Source organism: Polyodon spathula, chromosome 41, assembly GCF_017654505.1.
Source record: "Polyodon spathula isolate WHYD16114869_AA chromosome 41, ASM1765450v1, whole genome shotgun sequence".
NCBI classification, from domain to species: Eukaryota; Metazoa; Chordata; class Actinopteri; order Acipenseriformes; family Polyodontidae; genus Polyodon; species Polyodon spathula.
In genome coordinates, this window is record NC_054574.1 from 3,641,579 (window position 1) to 3,661,261 (window position 19,683).

The 19,683-nt window shown below is 44.1% G+C and overlaps 1 protein-coding gene across 1 annotated transcript in view; it reads right to left on the reverse strand.

Annotated features, from left to right (window-relative positions):
- Nucleotides 1-178: 178 nt before the first annotated feature.
- The window catches only part of castor2 (cytosolic arginine sensor for mTORC1 subunit 2), a 47,830-nt gene continuing 28,325 nt past the window's right edge, over nucleotides 179-19,683 (reverse strand). The window contains exons 4-8 of the mRNA XM_041236531.1: nucleotides 15,203-15,335; nucleotides 11,204-11,327; nucleotides 10,070-10,180; nucleotides 2,261-2,343; nucleotides 179-401 (exon numbers count right to left, since the gene is read on the reverse strand). Of these exons, the coding sequence (XP_041092465.1) occupies nucleotides 355-401; nucleotides 2,261-2,343; nucleotides 10,070-10,180; nucleotides 11,204-11,327; nucleotides 15,203-15,335 (498 nt within the window). The 3' untranslated portion in view covers nucleotides 179-354. The remainder of the gene's footprint in view (nucleotides 402-2,260; nucleotides 2,344-10,069; nucleotides 10,181-11,203; nucleotides 11,328-15,202; nucleotides 15,336-19,683) is intronic.

Here is a 19,683-nt window from a genome sequence, read left to right on the forward strand (position 1 = left end):
GATCCCACACTCATCTGAGAGAGACAGGCAGACAATCACACATGATCCCACACTCATCTGAGAGAGACAGGCAGACAATCACACATGATCCCACACTCATCTGAGAGAGACAGGCAGACAATCACACATGATCCCACACTCATCTGAGAGAGACAGGCAGACAAACACACATGATCCCACACTCATCTGAGAGAGACAGGCAGACAATCACACATGATCCCACACTCATCTGAGAGAGACAGGCAGACAATCACACATGATCCCACACTCATCTGAGAGAGACAGGCAGACAATCACACATGATCCCACACTCATCTGAGAGAGACAGGCAGACAATCACACATGATCCCACACTCATCTGAGAGAGACAGGCAGACAATCACACACGATCCCACACTCATCTGAGAGAGACAGGCAGACAATCACACATGATCCCACACTCATCTGAGAGAGAGAGAGAATCACACACTATCCCACACTCATCAGAGAGAGAGAGACAGGGATAGTCGATCACAAACTGCTTTTTCCACGAAACAAAAAAGCCTTTCAATTAAGAATTAGGAGTGTAGCGATACAATACGTACTACCCAGGCTACAATATGATATCACAATACATGTGATGGTCCTCATGGGATACTTTTACTGTGATGCATAATAAGATGAAATGATCATGACTTATTTGTTTGGATAATTTAAAACCTGAATGCAGTGGGCAGGCTCACGAGAAAAAACATATGCTGTTACAAAATGACAGTGAGTGTAGCTCACAAAATAATCCCTTAAGTCCTCCCTGCTGTGCGCTTCCATTCTTTATATAGGTCTTCCACGTCTACTATTGATAGAAAGAAATAAGAACATAAGAAAGTTTACAAAAACGAGAGGAGGCCGTTCAGCCTATCTTGCTTGTTTGGTTGTTAGTAGTTTATTGATCCCAGAATCTCATATTCTAGATGAGGTCTTACTAACGCATTATACAGTTTTAACATTACTTCCCTTGAATTAAATTCAACAATTTTCGCAATATAGCCGAGCATCTTTTTGGCCTTTTTTATAGCTTCCCCACATTTGTCTAAATTAAGACATTTCTGAGTCAACAAAAACTCCTAGGTCTTTTTCATAGATTCCTTCTTCAATTTCAGTATATCCCATACGATATTTATAATGCACATTTTTATTTCCTGCGTGCAGTACCTTACACTTTTCTCTCTTAAATGTAATTTGCCATGTGTCTGCCCAGTTCTGAATCTTGTCTAGATCGTTTTGAACGACCTTTGCTGCTGCAACAGTGTTTGCCACTCCTCCTATTTTTGTGTTGTCTGCAAATTTAACAAGTTTGCTTACTATACCAGAATCTACATCATTAATGTATATTAGGAATAGCAGAGGACCTAATACTGATCCCTGTGGTACTCTACTGGTTACCTCGCTCCATTTTGAGGTTTCTCCTCTAATCAGTACTTTCTGTTTTCTACATGTTAACCACTCCCTAATCCATGTACATGCGTTTCCTTAAATCCCTACTGAATTCAGTTTGAGAATTAATATTTTATGCGGGACTTTGTCAAAAGCTTTCTGGAAATCTAAATAAACCATGTCATATGCTTTGCAATTATCCATTATCGATGTTGCATCCTCAAAAAAATCAATCAGGGCAGTTAGACAGGATCGCCCTTTCCTAAAACCATGTTGACTTTCTCCCAGGATACTGTTACCATATAGGTAATTTTCCATTCTGGATCTTATTGGAGTTTCCATAAGTTTGCATATAATAGAAGTCAGGCTTATTGGTCTGTAGTTACCTGGTTCGGTTTTGTTTCCCTTTTTGTGGATCGGTATTACGTTTGCAATTTTCCAGTCTGTCAGTAAAATGCTACTGTCAATTTAAAATCTGACATCTGGTTCTACAAACCTCTGTTTGCAAGCCCTAAGCTTTCAGTTAATGTTGCACTTGCTTGGTCAATCGAGAGGGTGAAATTCTACCCTTCAATGGCTTCTTTCCTATCAATAAACAATCAGCTGCTTCCCTATTGACTGGGTTGCTTTCAGCCAGTAACATGGCCCAGAAGACACTGCTCAGGTCCCCCAGGAAGTACATTATATTTTACAATGTTTTAAAATGAAAAGAAATGTCAACACTTGTTTATTTAAAAACATAAGCCTGGTAAAAATTGAGTTGATGTTCACTATTTTGTTAGCTCCAATCCCATGAAGTATTGCAGATTTGTATAGTATACAGATGCAGAGCCGTGCTCTCACTCACCGAAGCCCAGCGGCTGCCCTCCAATCCTCACCATCTTCCAGAGCTCTCCGGAGGCACTGGTGAAGAGCACGTTAAGGGGGAACCTGAGGGAGACAGCATGCATTCACGAGACAGGAACACACTGCTGCCAGATATAGAACCAGGATCTACGTAGCTAGCGCTGCTGGATCCGAACACCATTCCTGTTAGATTACATACTTAAACCCTTTAGAAAAATACATGAGTCCCAGGTTGGGGAGGTGGGGGAGCTTTCCCTCAAAATCTGTACTGATTCTTTCCTGCTTTTTCAGTATCGGTGTATGGTAGACACCCATACTGAGAAAGCAGGAAAAAACAACCTTAAAACAGAGAAAAGAATTGGAAACAAAATAATACGAAAGATATGTCATTGAAACTTACCTTAAATTTAAGCTCAACAAAGGTCATTAATGTCAGTTTATTAATGTCAGAACTTTGTCAATTTGAGTCTTAAAAGGACCCCTGTGATTCAGCATTAACAACATGACTAGACAACCCATTCCATACCTTCACCGCTCTCTGTGTCCAATGTCTGTCTCCAACTAAATAACATGAATGTGACGTGGGTCAGATAATAATCCATTGTTCCATCCCACCTTTAAAGCTGGAACCAAGATGGCCACCCTTGCACAGCAACAGGGCATCGTTAAATTGTTTGATTGTTGGATTAAATCGAGCGATTAAAGTCTGAATGTTAAAGTGGAATGAGGCCAGGTGGTGATTGGATGACAGAATCAATTAAGCCCTTGGCCATTTTTCACACTGAATTTGGTCAGATCTTTTTGTGGATTGCAGTAGTATATAGAGGGAGTCTGACAGAAAAAATGATACTAAAGTTTGGTGCTTTTCATTTGTTTGGCGTGCAAGGTAATCAAACATGCAATCTTCAGGTGTGAAAAAGTTATTGCCCCCCTGTGGCAAAGTGCCCGCCCCTGTGTGTATTTTGTGTTATCTGTTGTGTGTTTTCGTTGGTGTATAGTCATTGGTACACGGGATATAAACGGGTCTGCCTACATGACTACATGCCTCCGCCACCTCCATCGGCAGGAGCAGAGCAGCAGGAGCTGCCTCTGCCTCCTCCACAGCAGAGGGTGAATGCCTGCTAGATCCCTGTCCACCAGCAGAGGGTGAATGCCTGCTGGGTCCCTGTCCACCAGCAGAGGGTAAATGCCTGCTGGATCCCTTTCCACCAGCAGAGGATGAATATCTGCTGGTATCACTTCCCCCACCAGCAGAGGATGAATGCCTGCTGGTATCACTTCCCCCACCATCACGAGGAGAGGAGCTGGAGCTGCCTCTGCCTCCATTACCATCAGGGGGAGAGGAGCAGGAGCTGCCTCTCCCTTCACCAGAAGGACCAGGACTAGATGCTGGCGGTCCTCAGCAGCCCTTACATAGGCTGCTGAGGGAAGCACGGGGAAGAACCGCCCGGCTGCAGTAGCCGAGAAGAGGGCCAACACCCGCACACCAGCTTGTCCTGACTCGCTTCGCCCAAGGATGCCTGCCTCGCTTCGTCCAAGGATGCCTGCCTCGCTTCGCCCAAGGATGCCTGCTTCGCTTCGCCCAAGGATGCCTGTCTGGCTTCGCCCAAGGATGCCTGCTTCGCTTCGCCCAAGAATGCCTGCCTCGCTTAGCCCAAGGATGCCTGCCTCGCTTAGCCCAAGGATGCCTGCCTCGCTTCGCCCAAGGTTGCCTGTTGCTCCGCATCGCCCGGGGTTGCCTGCCGCTCCGCATCGCCCGGGGTTGCCTGTCGCTCCGCATCACCTGGGGTTGCTGGAACTGCTTCACCTGAGGTCGCTGGAACAGCTTCGCCAGGGGTCGCAGTCGGCTCTGCTTGGCCGCAGGGCTCAATGTGGCCGGAGCCCCACCAGAGAGAGCTGCCGACTACGAAAAAGGGGGGAGAGGTCAGGAGGCTACCTTCTCCCGCAGCAGTTTCACTGCCGGAGATCTTGGGGGAGGTCTGGAGACCACCAGCCCCAGCAGCTTTTCCGCTGCTGGACTTGCCCCGGCTGAAGGAGTAAGTCTGGGAGCTGTCAGCATGTCTGCTGACAGCCGCACCATTGGCAGCATTTCCGCTGCCAGTGGTACAGCGGGAGGAGAGACTCGCCCCACTGTCAGCACGTCTGCTGACAGCATGGCCAGTAGCAGCCTGGCTACTGGCAACATTGCCGCCCATCAACCCCTTAAAGTCCCTGTTCTTGGCCCAGGATTTTGAGTGAGACTTCTGGGATTTTAAGGGGGGAGGTGGACATTGAGGGGGGGGGGGGGGGGGGTATATGTGGCAAAGTGCCCGTCCCTGTGTGTGTTTTGTGTTATCTGTTGTGTGTTAATGTTAAGAACATAAGAACATAAGAAAGTTTACAAACGAAAGGAGGCCATTCGGCCCATCTTGCTCGTTTGGTTGTTAGTAGCTTATTGATCCCAAAATCTCATCAAGCAGCTTCTTGAGGGATCCCAGGGTGTCAGCTTCAACAACATTACTGGGGAGTTGATTCCAGACCCTCACAATTCTCTGTGTACAAAAGTGCCTCCTATTTTCTGTTCTGAATGCACCTTTGTCTAATCTCCATTTGCGACCCCTGGTCCTTGTTTCTTTTTTCAGGCTGAAAAAGTCCCTTGGGTCGACACTGTCAATACCTTTTAGAATTTTGAATGCTTGAATTAGGTCGCCACGTAGTCTTCTTTGTTCAAGACTGAACAGATTCAATTCTTTTAGCCTGTCTGCATATGACATGCCTTTTAAGCCCAGAATAATTCTGGTTGCGCTTCTTTGCACTCTTTCTAGAGCAGCAATATCTTTTTTATAGCGAGGTGACCAGAACTGAACACAATATTCAAGATGAGGTCTTACTAGTGCATTGTACAGTTTTAACATTACTTCCCTTGATTTAAATTCAACACTTTTCACAATGTATCCAAGCATCTTGTTAGCCTTTTTTATAGCTTCCCCACATTGTCTAGATGAAGACATTTCTGAGTCAACAAAAACTCCTAGGTCTTTTTCATAGATTCCTTCTCCAATTTCAATATCTCCCATATGATATTTATAATGTACATTTTTATTTCCTGCGTGCAGTACCTTACACTTTTTCTATTAAATGTCATTTGCGATGTGTCTGCCCAGTTCTGAATCTTGTCTAGATCATTTTGAATGACCTTTGCTGCTGCAACAGTGTTTGCCGCTCCTCCTACTTTTGTGTCATCTGCAAATTTAACAAGTTTGCTTACTATACCAGAATCTACATCATTAATGTATATTAGGAATAGCAGTGGACCTAATACTGATCCCTGTGGTACTCCACTGGTTACCTCGCTCCATGCTGAGGTTTTTCCTCTAATCAGTACTTTCTGTTTTCTACATGTTAACCACTCCCTAATCCATGTACATGCGTTTCCTTAAATCCCAACTGCGTTCAGTTGGAGAATTAATCTTTTGTGCGGGACTTTGTCAAAAGCTTTCTGGAAATCTAAATAAACCATGTCATATGCTTTGCAATTATCCATTATCGATGTTGCATCCTCAAAAAAATCAAGCAAGTTAGTCAGACACGATCTCCCTTTCCTAAAACCATGTTGACGGTCTCCCAGGACCATGTTACCATATAGGTAATTTTCCATTTTGGATCTTATTATAGTTTCCATAAGTTTGCATATAATAGAAGTCAGGCTTACTGGTCTGTAGTTACCTGGTTCAGTTTTGTTTCCCTTTTTGTGGATCAGTATTACGTTTACAATTTTCCAGTCTGTCGGTACCACCCCTGTGTCAAGAGACTGCTGCATGATCTTGGTTAGCGGTTTGTAAATTACTTCTTTCATTTCTTTGAGTACTACTGAGAGGATCTCATCCGGCCCAGGGGAAATGTTTATTTTAAGAGCTCCTAGTCCTTTTAACACTTCTGTCTCAGTTATGCTAAAGTTATTTAAAACTGGATAGGAACTGGATGACATGTGGGGCATGTTGTCTGTATCTTCCTTTGTAAAAACTTGTGAAAAGTAATCATTTAATATATTTGCTATTTTTTTTTCTTCATCTACGATTTTGCCATTTGTATCTCTTAAACATTTAAATCTCCTCTTTGAATGTTCTCTTGCTGTTGTAATATTGGAAAAACATTTTGGAATTGGTTTTAGCTCCCTTAGCAATGTTCATTTCTATTTCTCTCTTGGCCTTTCTAACTTCCTTTTTGACTTGCGTTTGCAGTTCTGTGTACTCTTTCTGCGTACTTTCTTTTTGGTCCTTTTTTAATGCTCTATAAAGTGCCTTTTTTCGCTGAATATTTTTTTTAATTGATCTATTAAACCATTTTGGCAATTTAGTTTTACATTTAGATTTGTCTACTTTAGGGATGTAATTGTTTTGCGCCTCTAGTACTACATTTTTGAAGAACAACCATCCTTCTTCTGTGGGTGTTTTCTCTATTTTACTCCAATCTACTTCTGTTAGTCTCTGTTTCATACCTTCATAGTTTGCTTTTCTAAAATTGTAAACCTTAGCTTTAGTCTTTACTTTTGGGGTTTTAAAAAACACTTCAAATGAGACCATGTTGTGGTCTGAGTTTGCCAGTTTCTCTTTGTAACACCTATCACATCATAGTTGAAATCCCCCATTAGTATGGTTTCTCCTTTGCTACACTCATTTCTAATGTCATTGTATTAGTGCATAGTAGCTTCAAGTTCTAGAATTTTGTTTCTGATACTTCTAGCATTTAGATAAATACATTTAATGGTTGTCTTACCTGAGTTATTGTTCTTGTTTTGATGCGGTCTCCCTTCTGTTTTTTTGTTGATTTCTCCCCCCTTCCTTTTTAGTTTAAATGCTTCTGAACCTGCTCGAGGATCTTTTCTCCGAGTAGACTGGTTCCCTTGCTATTTAAGTGCAGTCCACCCCGTCTGTACAGATAGTCCTCGTTGTAGAATGTGGTCCAATGATCAAGACAGATGAAGCCTTCCCGTGTGCACCACATCTTCAGCCATGCGTTTTGATTAATTATTTCCAGCTGTCCATATGGTCCTTTGTAAGGTGCCGGTAGTATACCAGAAAATACCACAGTTTTGGTTTTCTCTTTTAATTTCCTTCCTAGCTCTCTGAATTTGTTTTGCAAGGATTTCGGTCTGTCTCTTCCAATGTTGGTTTTACCGATGTGGACGACTACTACCGGGTCGTCTCCTGTTCATTCTAGGAGCCTGTCCACGTTCTCAGTGATGTGCTTGACCAAGGCTCCCGGAAGGCAGCACACTGTTGTGGTAAGGAGGTCCAAACTGCGAATTGAACTTGCTGTGTTTCTCAATATGGAGTCCCCAACAATCATGACCTCCCTTTTTTTTGCTGTCTGGTCACCACTGTCAATAGGGTCCTGGATGTTGTTCCTTTCATTCTCTTGTTGTTGGTTCTGCTCATCAAAATTCTGAAGTGACTCAAATTTGTTGGTTGTTTTGATTTCTGGTGGTTGTGTTTGACGAAGTTTCTTTTTTCCCCTGCTTCTGCCTACCTGAACCCAGCTGTTCTGACCTTCTATCTCCCTGGTGGCTTTCACTCTGTTAGGGGTGATGCAGACTTCCATGAATTGTGGGTGTGCCAGTTCCTCAAGATCCTGTTGCTGTCTCACTTCTTCCAGCTCCATTTCTAGCATACTTACTAGTTTATGCAAGTCCTGGATCGCGCTGCACTTTACGCACACTTGGTTTAGCACCGCTGGGTTTTTCTCAGATTTCCCACATCAAGCAGGTGTCACAGATTACTGGCTTGATGTTGAGGGTTTTTTTTTTTTTTGAAGTTCAGTTTCTTCTGCAGCTGTCAACCTGCTTTCAAACTGCTTCAAATGTATGTTGATGTATAGTCATTGGTATACGGGATATAAACGGGTCTGTATAACACAAGTGTTTAAAAGGTATATGTGTATTTAGGCACACGGATTGCACAGCACTTCATGTGCAAGTAAAACGTAATAATATGTGAGCACGGGGAATTGCACTTCATTAATTCACGTGCAGTTGTACCGCGACTCCAATTGAATGATTGATTAGCAATCGAGTCTCGGTACAGCTGCATAAAAGCTGCAAGTTTTCACTCACTCTGGTTTGTGTGTTCGGTGAGTGGAGAACGGGATTGGAGACGGAGGTAATAATAAAAATAAGAAGAATAATAATAATCATTAAATTAGCTCACCGTGTTTGTCTGTACAGTCTGTTTTGTTTGTCTCTTTTGTTTTGGCGAATGTGCCGTGTCCTGTATGTTTTTGTCTTGCAACCTTTTTATTTTCTCTTCTGTTTATTTATTAAACGCTGAGCGAAACCATTAGCTCAGCTCCACCAAACTCCACCTCTCTCTGTCGTTTATTTCCTGCTTGTGGTCTGACGTCACCCTCTCCGGCCGTCTTTGTGACACCCCCCTAGTTATCTCAACCCAATTAAAGGGATAATTAGGGTCAGTTGTTTGAATACTTTGGTTAACAATCAGGCCTGATTTCGGCCAGCCCTGACCAATATAAATCTGACTAACTTTGGCCCTTACCATCAGAGTGAAGTTGTCAGCACACAGGTTCTAGAGGCACATCATGCCACGATCAAAGGAAATTCCTGAAGACCTCTGGAAAAAAAGTTTTTGATGCCTATCAGTCTATAAAGCCATTTCTAAGGCTCTGGGTCTACACCAAACCACAGTCAGAGCCATATTGTCCAAATAGAGAAAGTTTGGGACAGTAGTGACTTCCCAGGAGTGGCCATCCTGCCAAAATCTCTCCAAGAGCAACACGTAACATCGTCCAGGAAGTCACAAATAACCCCAGAACAACATCCAGGGATCTGCAGGGCTCTCTCACCTTGGGTAAGGTCAGTGTTCCTGACTCCACCATCAGAAAGACACTGGGCAAAAATGGGATTCATGGCAGAGTAGCAAGGTGGAAACCACTGCTCACTAAGAACATGATGAATGCTCGTCTCAAGTTTGCCAAGAAGCACCTGGATGATCCTCAAGAGTTCTGGAACAATGTTCTATGGACAGATGAGTCAAAAGTGGAACTTATTGGCCAACATGGGCCCCGTTATGTCTGGCGAAAACCAAATACTGCATTCCACAGTAAGAACCTCATACCAACGGTCAAGTATGGTGGTGGTGGTGTCATGATTTGAGGATGCTTTGCTGCATCAGGACCTGGACGACTTGCCATCATTGAAGGAATCATGAATTCTGCTCTGTATCAGAGAATTCTATAGAGGAATGTCAGGTCATCCGTCCGTGAGCTGAAGCTGAAGCGCAGCTGGGTCAGGCAGCAAGACAATGATGCGAAACACACAAGCAAGTCTACATCAGAATGGTTGAAGAACAAAAACTTTAAAAGTTTTGGAATGACCTAGTCAAGGTCCAGACCTAAACCCCATTGACATGTTGTGGCAGGACCTGAAACGAGCAGTTTATGCTCGAAAACCCACAAATGTCACTGAGTTCTGCATGAAGTTCTGCATGAAGGAGTGGGCCAACATTCCTCCACGGCACTGTGAGAGACTGATCAATAACTACAGGAAGAGTTTGGTTGCAGTTGTTGCTGCTAAAGGTGGTGTAACCAGTTATTGAGTCTAAGGGGGCGATTACTTTTTCACACGTGCATTGGGTGTTGCATAACTTCCTTTAATAAATAAATGAAATAAGTATTACAATGTTGTTGTATTTGTTCACTCAGGGTCCCTTTTATCTAATATTAGATTTTGGTTGAAGATCTGAAAAGATTTAGGTGTCAGAAATATGCAAAAAATGCAGAAAATCAGACGGGAAAATACTTTTTCATGGCACTGTACCTCTTCTGGGTTTCCTCATCCATCACCAAGGAGATGTAGCCTTCGATCAGAGAGAAGGAGAAGAACCTGATGTACTCCAAATCATCACTGGGTGCTGCAGACTCCTTCACCCTGAAACACACAGACATACACTCAGACACACACACACAGATATGGAACGACTGACCTCAAAACTTTATCAAGCATGCCAATCCCAATGATTCAGCATCAACAACATAACCCATTCCATACCCTGTGTGAATTAGTGTCTTCAACCCTTTGTCCTAAGTCCACTTAATTGCCAGCTGCATCCTCTGGTCCTGGTTTCTATGCTGAAAGTATTAGTTCAGGTTTGTCAACTTTTAAGATTTGAAAGGCTTCAATCATGCCGCCCCCCCCCCCCCCCCCCCCCCCCCCCCCCCCCCCCCCCCCCCATAGTTCTCCTTTGTTCTATGCCATTATTATTATTATTATTATTATTATTGGGGCTTGCTACCAGCAGGTTCCCTATGCAATCCCAGCTCAGTCACTGGCTCACTGTGTGTGACCCTGAGCAAGTCACTTAACCTTCTTGTGCTCCATCCTGATGCGCTGGCAAACAGTGTTATTAGAGAAAGGTGTGCTTTCTATGTTTCTTGCAGCTTCTTTGCCTAGGACCTCTCGACACATATCTTGCATGGAAGGCAAAATCAAATCCTCTGCAATAGTGTGAGGATTTTTACACTTTGCAATTCTCAGTGCAACCAAGTAGGGCGCATTTAAGCCCTTTTCTATTTGTGCTGTGGTTTTCTCTTACAGTTTATACTGCATTGCACTGTATTTTTGCTTCAGGTGACGCTCAAGTTTTCATTCTCTAATGTTTTGCAGCATATAACATATTGAGGCAACAGGTACTCATCTGACCCAGAAAAGAAAAATCCAAACTTTAAGTAGCTGTCATCGTAATTTCTTACCACTATTCTTTTTTATGGCCAGCTCATTTCGTTTACTGGTAGCTGTAGATGGTCTGGGACTTTAATGATCCTCTCCAACAGATAGACTGGAGAATACAGTTGCGGTGGCGGACCACCAGGGACAGTGTCATGGCCCACAGTTTGTGAACCCCCCCCCTCAGGTTGTATAATAGAATATGATCTGGTCACAGCACTTGCTTACCCGGAGGAGTAGAACATGACGTCCATTAGAATCGTGGCGACAGAGGGGAGGGTGTCTGGATCCAGGCTGGTCACACAGAACATGTTGCTGGGGCTGGATAGGGGGTGGATCACAGGCCGCTGGACTGCAAACAACAACAGCAACAAAACACACAATCAACCAGCAAGCCTGGAGCAAACGCATCCCGCACAGGATTAGAGGCGGCACTGTAAGATTAACCAGGACCTACGTGCACTATGTATAGGAAAAACTGAAGTTGAACAGATTGTGAGATTTTAAATAATGTGTTAAATGAATGTTATAACATCACATCACAATTGATAAGTGGTTCTCTACATATACAGAACATGAGAACATTTACGAATGAGGGGAGGCCATTTAGCCCATCAGAGCTCGGTTTCCAGTAGCACATTAATCACAGTTAAAATGACTTTGTTGGTTCCCTGACCTGACAGCAGAGCTGTTTCAGATAAGTACTTGTTAATTATTTTGTATTTATTGTGTTTTACACAATTTATATGTGATATTCAAAATAATCGCTGTATTAGTTTTACTAATTACGTGCATTTGCGCACTACAGCCTGTTGTTTGTTACATCTCACTGCGGCCTGTGCCCTATGTGAAGCCAATGGCTTGAGTTGCTCCTTCCCAGGGATCAAATAACATAAGTCAGCTGACTTTGTGCTCTCCCCCCAGGCTGCAACAGCTCACGTTGGAGTTATTTATGTCTCGTTTTGGCTTAGGCTAACATAATGAGACTGTTTATATTACGAGCAGGCTTCCCTCAGTCTCGTGCTGACTGAGTGGTTTTGCCAGTGGCTTGTACAGGTGGACATCCTGCGGTAACTGCGAACCGGTGGGTCTGTACCGTACGGTACCGAGGCCACCGACCTGCTCCGTTCTCGTACCAGTACCGAACCGGAACCAAGGTTACCGCACCGTACTGTACCGACCCAGTGCTAAAGTCACTGAACAGACCCGGTTCTGACCCGGTATTGTTCCTGTATATTTCCGGGGCTAAAGTCACTGAAACGGTACTGTTCTGGTACCATACCCAGAACCTTGGGTTTATCCCTGTGACACATGCAAGGCCAGTCTGCATGTTGGGGACAAGTACAGCAGATGCTCTTCCTGGCTGGGGCCAGAGCACGCCAAGGAAGCAATGGTGAACCTCAGTTTTCGTACACATGCAAGTTTTGTACACATTCCTCTAAGCACATGCTGGAGAAATGTCTCTCCCGCAGCTCTACCAAGCGCTCTGCGTCCCTCACTTTTGCACAGCACTTTTCTACAGAGGTTAGAGAGGTGGCTGCATCCTCACCCCATGGCTCTGTGCCAAGGGAGATTGGATGACACCCAGGGAAAGTAGCCCACGCAGGAAACCGTCTTCACGGTGTTCCTCATCTTCCTCTGCTTTTACTTTTCCTCCCCCGAGGAAGAGTCGTCGTCATAGTTCCAAGTGTTCAGCTGACTCAGAGTTGATGGAAAAGCTCCAGGCAGCTGTTTTCCACCAAGAATGCAGAGTTACTGCCTCAACGTTCAGCGCTGTCTGTCACGCCTGCCCCCTTGGGGCCTGTGACAGGGAGAGAGAAGGAATCTGAGCTGCAAATCTACCTCCAGACCAGGAAGGGTGCTAAATAAGGTTGGTTGTATTTCTTCTCTGAGACTGGCCGACTTGATGATAGGACGGAACCAGAAGTCAGCCATCTTATGACTGCGGAACATCTCTATTGTAATCAGCTGTGGTGCGTGCAGTGACTGGATAGAGCACATCACCGTACTGATCACAGGGAAGAGTTTGGCAGTATAATGGGGACTCAGGAACAAGAGTATGACCCCTTATACGGTCACCAGCCACCTTCAACAGTTGGGTCTTAAGGTGAATCATGCGAAGAGCCAGCTCACTTCTTCTCAGACAGTCTCCTATATAGGAGTATGCTTGGACTCCAGGTCCATGCTGTACAGTCTGTCGGACAACAGAGTGCAGAGAATAGATGCCTGTTTAGAGCTCTTTCAGCTCAAACAGCGCTCATGGTAGTGACATTCCAGAGACTTCTGGGCTTGATGGCAGCAACTTCCTAGATCTTTCCATTGGGTTTCCTGAGCATGTGCCCTCTGCAGGCCCAGCTCAACAGCAGGGTTTTTCAGCCCACACTGAACCGCAGCTGCATATTCCCAGTGTCTCATCACTGTTTAAAAGGCGCTATGTTAGTGGAAACAGCCTGCTCATTGACGCCTCAGCATAGTGGGCAGTGTCACCAGAAGGGAGGTCATCACCTCGGGCACGTCCAGCCTGGGCTAGGGCACTGTGCAGAATGACAAAGGTGCACAAGTGTGGAATCCCCCTTGGCAGGATCTCCACAAAGCAGTTTACCCAGCCTTGAAGATGTTTTTGCAGAAGGTTCGAGGGAGGCATGTACTTGTCCATACAGAAAACACAACAGTGGTGGCTTACATCAGCCACCAGGGATGCCTCAGGTCGCCCACCTCCATCGTGTGGTGCACACAAGAACATCCTCTTACTACGGGCAGTGCATCTGTACAACTGGATGGTGGACTGCCTCTCAAGGAGAGTCCCCAGCTCCTCAGAGTGGAGGCTGCACCCCAGGGTTTGTCCCCTCTGGTTCTCCATAGTAGGAGACGGGTACCCGCTGACAGTGATGCCTTGGCACACCAGTGGCTGAGGCAGCTGTTATATGCCTTCCCGCCGCTTGCCCTGCTCCCACTGTGTCTGGAGAAAATCAGGCAGGACTGGGCCAAGGTGCTCCTAGTAGCCCATTATTGGCCCAGGAGACTGGTTTGCAATCCTGATGCAGCTCATAGAGAATGCACAAGCCCCATGACCTGCTCAGTCAAGCACGGGGGAACGGAGCAGCTTTCCTCTGCAAAGCGAGTGAGATGCAGGCATTCTTCACAGCTAAAGCCTGATTAATTTTTACACTCCATGCCAATCTTGCCTTTTTGAAGACCACCTAAGCCTCCCATGTCAACCAGCCTGTGGAATTGGAGGCCTTCCAGTCTGACGGAGAGCAGCAGCTCCATACGCTCTGCTCAGTGCAGGCCCTGGCGTACTTTGTTGACCGGGCAAAAAGTTGGAGGCAGTCCAAAATATTTTTTGTCTGCTATTCGGCGAAGTCCCATGGTCTAGCCCCGTCTAAGCAGAGGCTGGCCAAGTGGATAGCAGACACGGTCAGGGCTGCCTATGAGCTGGCCAACTTGCCCCCTCCAGAAAAGCTCATTGGCCATTCCATGGCAACCTTGTGGGCTTTATTCCTGGGTGCAGCTGTCAAGGACATTTGCAATGCAGTGGTGTGGGCTGCTCCCCATACCTTTACTGGGTTCTACAGACTTAATGTCGTGGGTCGTCAAACCCTGGTTGGACTTGAAAGGGAATGTTAGGTTATTATCATAACCCTGTTCCCTGAAAAAGAAATGTAACCATTAACCTTCAAGGTTGCTGCATCTATGATTGCAGCAGGCTTGAAGGAAAATGACCACAATGTTTTTAATGTCCTCTGCGTCACAGGTTCGTCGAGCGGCTTTGCGATATCTTATGCAAGTTTTGGGTCTTTAGGAGGTAAATGTCCATGTGGTAATAGTTACATTTCTATTTCAGGGAACCAGCAAGTGTGAGCACATTGTATTAAATCACACTGTAAAACTGTAATTGATTTGTACTCAACAATTCCGTAGACAAGGGCAAAGGAGTGAAATGTAACAGGTTTTTATTATAACTAATACCTAACAACTTAAAACTAAAGTAAATGACTGAAAATGTGAGTATCACAGCCCTTGTTGTGTAGTATTTGCAGTGGAGCTGTGCTGCAATTGAAAGGGACATGCTGAGTTGTGTAGTATTTGCAATGGAGCTGTGCTGTGATTGAAAGAGACATGTTGAGTTGTGTAGTATTTGCAGTGGAGCTATGCTGTGATTGAAAGGGACATACTGAGCTGTGTAGTATTTGCAGTGGAGCTGTGCTGCGATTGAAAGCGACATACCGAGTTTGGGTTTGACAAAACCATTGGTCATCCCAAGACTGTTAGCGGCCACCGCCTCACCATTGATGACCCTCAGGAGAGTGAACTCTGAGGAGAGTGTGTGCATCACCAGGGGCAGGTCCCTCTCTCGCACCTGCATACAGACAGACAAACATCATCATCATCACCACTATCATCATCACCATCACCACTATCATCACCATCATTATCATTATCGTCATCATTATCATCACCACCACTATCATCATCATCATCATCACCACTATCATCATCATCACCACCATCACTATCATTACCATCATTATCATTATCGTCATCATTATCATCACCACCACTATCATCATCATCACCACCATCATTATCATTATCATCATCACCACCATCATCACCACCATCACCACTAACATCACCATCATTATCATTATCGTCATCATTATCATTATCATCATCACCACCATCATCACCACCATCATCATTATCGTCATCATTATCATCACCACCACTATCATCATCATCACCATCACTATCATCCTCATTCTGGGCATTGTCCAGAAACACTCAAGCAAAACAATATAATTGAATAAACAAAGAAGAACTAGGGAGACCTTAAAAGGAGATACAAAAAAAGGTTAACCTTAATCAATACGAGCAGAATGTTGCAAACTGGATAGATTTAGGACAGAGGTAAGGGAACAGAGTGGTGAGGGTATGGCATGCTCTACCTAGTCATATTGTTGATGCTGAATCACGGGGACCTTTAAAACTCAGCTTGAGTTTTGAGACGAAATCAGCAACATAGAACTGGATGAGCATAGATGGGCCAAATGGCCTCCTCTTGTTTGCAAATGTTCTATTAGTATAGCACTCTCATTACAAGCCTGTAACTTGACAGTAACACAAATTCGATGGATTCTACACTAAAGTTTACAAACGAGAGGAGGCCATTTGGCCCATCTTGATCGTTTGGTTGTTAGTAGCTTATTGATCCCACAGTCACATCAAGCAGCTTCTTGAAGGATCCCAGGGTGTCAGCTTCAACAACATTACTGGGGAGTTCATTCCAGACCCTCACTATTCTCTGTGTAAAAAAGTGCCTCCTATTTTCTGTTCTAAATGCCCCTTTGTCTAATCTCCATTTGTGACCCCTGGTCCTTTTTCAGGTGGAAAAAGTCCCTTGGTTCGACACTGTCAATACCTTTTAGAATTCTAAATGCTTGTATTAGGTCGCCGCGTAGTCTTCTTTGTTCAAGACTGAACAGATTCAATTCTTTTAGGCTGTCTGCATATGACATGCCTTTTAAACCTGGAATAATTCTGGTCGCTCTTCTTTACACTCTTTCTAGAGCAGCAATATCTTTTTTATAGCGAGGTGACCAGAACTGAACATTACCCTGCTGTGCTTTTGTTAGCAGTTGTTAATCTTCTGTTATTGTCTATAGGCACGATCCAGCAGTGTCAGCATTAGGGCTGCATTACACAATGAAGCGAACTCCAACCCAGTATTAATGTCTGACCCAAGGCTAATCCCGGTTATGTAAAAGCCTTAAGATTATTTTTAGCTCCAAATTGATCAAAAGAGAGTCACATTTTTTGTATCAGTGCATGAAATTAACAGCAGACTCTAACACAAATGAAAATTGAATGTTTGTATCTTCAAGAAGTATGGTTTACATTGATTTCAACAGGACCCATTACGTGCAAATGCATCTAGTCTATGCTGATACAATTATGCTACGTTTCCATCTCATTCCAATATCAAACTGGGGCCAGTGATATAAGCAGTCTACAATCCAGTCTGCAACCAGACATCCCACAACAGTCAAAGATCACCTGGATGTATATATTTTTTTGCATAGTTACTATTTTTTATAATTTCCCAACCTCTAATATTTGCCTGGAGAGGCAATATATTCACAGCCTTCATATTTTTGTTTTTGCAGTCAGAGATTTAAATCCTTCCTCTCACATCCTTTGCATTAGACCTCATTAGGTAACTTTCACTTTATGAAAGAAACACATGTTACAGTAAACATGTATTTTTATTTTAAAACATGACCTCTGATACTACACTTGGTTAAGAAATCAGCATGCAAGCCATGCTTTCATATAGGGTTGCACTTGCTGGGAGTGTGAAACTGTCCCCACCCGGTGAATGGCTTCTTTACTGTCACAAGACAGCCGTGGCTTCTCTGAATGACCCAGCCAGTAACATGACCCAGAAGACAACACTGCTAAATGAAGCAGGAAGAGAATAAAGCACAGAAACTGAGAACTTCCTGTAACCTAAGTACAACCAGATGACATGTTTTAAACAGAATATACTGTTTACTACAACATCGATTTCTTTACAAACTACACATCTGAGATTAAACTGACCAGAAACAGCAATCAGTCCACTGATGTTTAATATGCAAGAAAAACCTGAAGGACAGGCCTCTACCAGGGAGGTATTTTCATCTTGCTTCAGCCACATCTCAACTAAAGTAAAAATGTCTAAATTTGTTTCAAGAATAAAATCGTTAATTAAAACAGACTTCTTTGCCAAAGATTAAGTAAGCCAAGACGAAGCATGATTGGCATGATTAGGCACGGTAAGTTGACAGTGTGTGATGAAGTCCCCGCACTTGTGTGGTGGAGATGAGGAAAGGAATGGAAAAGGTGACTCCCATAGTCCGGGAAAACGCATGGAGACAGCGGCAGGGACCCTACGAGGTGACAGGAGCAGCAGGTCCGGTGAATTATAATATACGGCAGCTGGATCACAGAAAAAAGGAGCAAGTATATCACATTAATATCTTAAAACCTTGGAGGGACAGAGAAATGGTTTAAATCACCGGTAGGGAAATAAGTCAGAGTGAAAGTGTAACAGCTAAAATATACATTGGTCCTAATTTAGGAGAGGAACAGTGTAGAACAAATGTTAAAGCTGGGAGTTATAGAGGAGTCTAACAGCAAGTGGACTAGTCCTGTAGTGCTAGTGTCAAAACCAGATGGGACATAGCACTTCTTTAACAATTCTAGGAAATTAACAAAGTGTCCATGTTTGACACCTACCCTATGCCCTGGGTAGACGAACTATAGAACAGTTAGACAAAGCCAGATGTCCACCCTAGATCTAAATAAAGGTAACTGACAGATACCGTTGACGGACATGGCTGTAGACTGGCCGGGGGCCTGCGGGCTTGCCTGTGAGCTGCCCAGAGCTGCCTCGTCCTCCGACGCTGTAGCTCTGGGTTGGCTGCATGGCGGGCCTGCAGAGTGAAAAGAAGCGGTCGGCTGATGGCACGCGCTTCGGAGGACAACGTGTGTTGTCTTCACCGCTCCCGAGTCAGCGAGGGGGTGGTAGCAGTAAGCTGAGCCTAAAATACAATTGGACATTTCCAATTTGGGGGAAAAATGGGGTAAAATCAATTGGCGACTACAAAATAAATAAATAAATAAATAAACAAATCCCCTGGGCCGGATGAGGTCCTCCCAATAGTACTCAAAGAAATGAAAGAAGTTATTTACAAACCTCTAACCAAGATCATATAACAGTCTCTTGTGACAGAGACAGACTGGAGAATTGCAAACATAATACAAAAAGGGAGACAAAACTGAACCAGGTAACTACAGATTAATAAGCCTGACTTCTATTACATGTAATCTCACGGAAACTATAATAAGCTCCAAAATGGAAAATTACCTATATGGTAACAGTATCCTGGGAGACAGTCAACATGGTTTTAGGAAAGGGAGATCGTGTCTAACTAACCTGCTTGATTTTTTTGAGGATGCAACATCGACAACGGATAATTGCAAAGCATATGACATTGTTTATTTAGATTTATAGAAAGCTTTTGACAAAGTCCCACATAAAAGATTAATGCTCAAACTGAACGCAGTAGGGATTCGAGGAAATGCATGTACATGGATTAGGGAGTGGTTAACATGTAGAAAACCTGTGAGGGCGCTGTGTAAAGGGAACGGTATTCCCCGGACTGGAAGGTTTTGCAATTCATTCCAGGGAAAGATGGAAAGTCGGCCATCTAGAAAGGGGATGGAGCCTCAGTACACCAAGTCATTGCCCCAGACGGACGGTGATGTGGCAATTACGGATTGGAGGAAAAGCGATTGCACTCGCCAACCAAGGGGGCGTGGCTGAAGGTACAAAAGGGGGTGTGGCAAAGTGAACTGTTCCTTTGTTATGGTTGCGAAAGAACCCCAAAAGACTGTAAATCAAGGGAAGTAATGCTAACTTTACAGTGCATTAGTAAGACCTCATCTAGAATATTGTGTTCAGTTCTGGTCACTTCACTACAAAAACTGCTGCTCTAGAAAGCGACCAATATTATTCTGGGTTTAAAAGGCATGTCATATGCAGACAGGCTAAAAGAATTGACTCTATTCAGTCTTGAACAAAGAAGACTACGCTGCGACCTGATTCATGCATTCAAATTTCTAAAAGGTATGACAATGTCGACCCAAGGGACTTTTTCAAA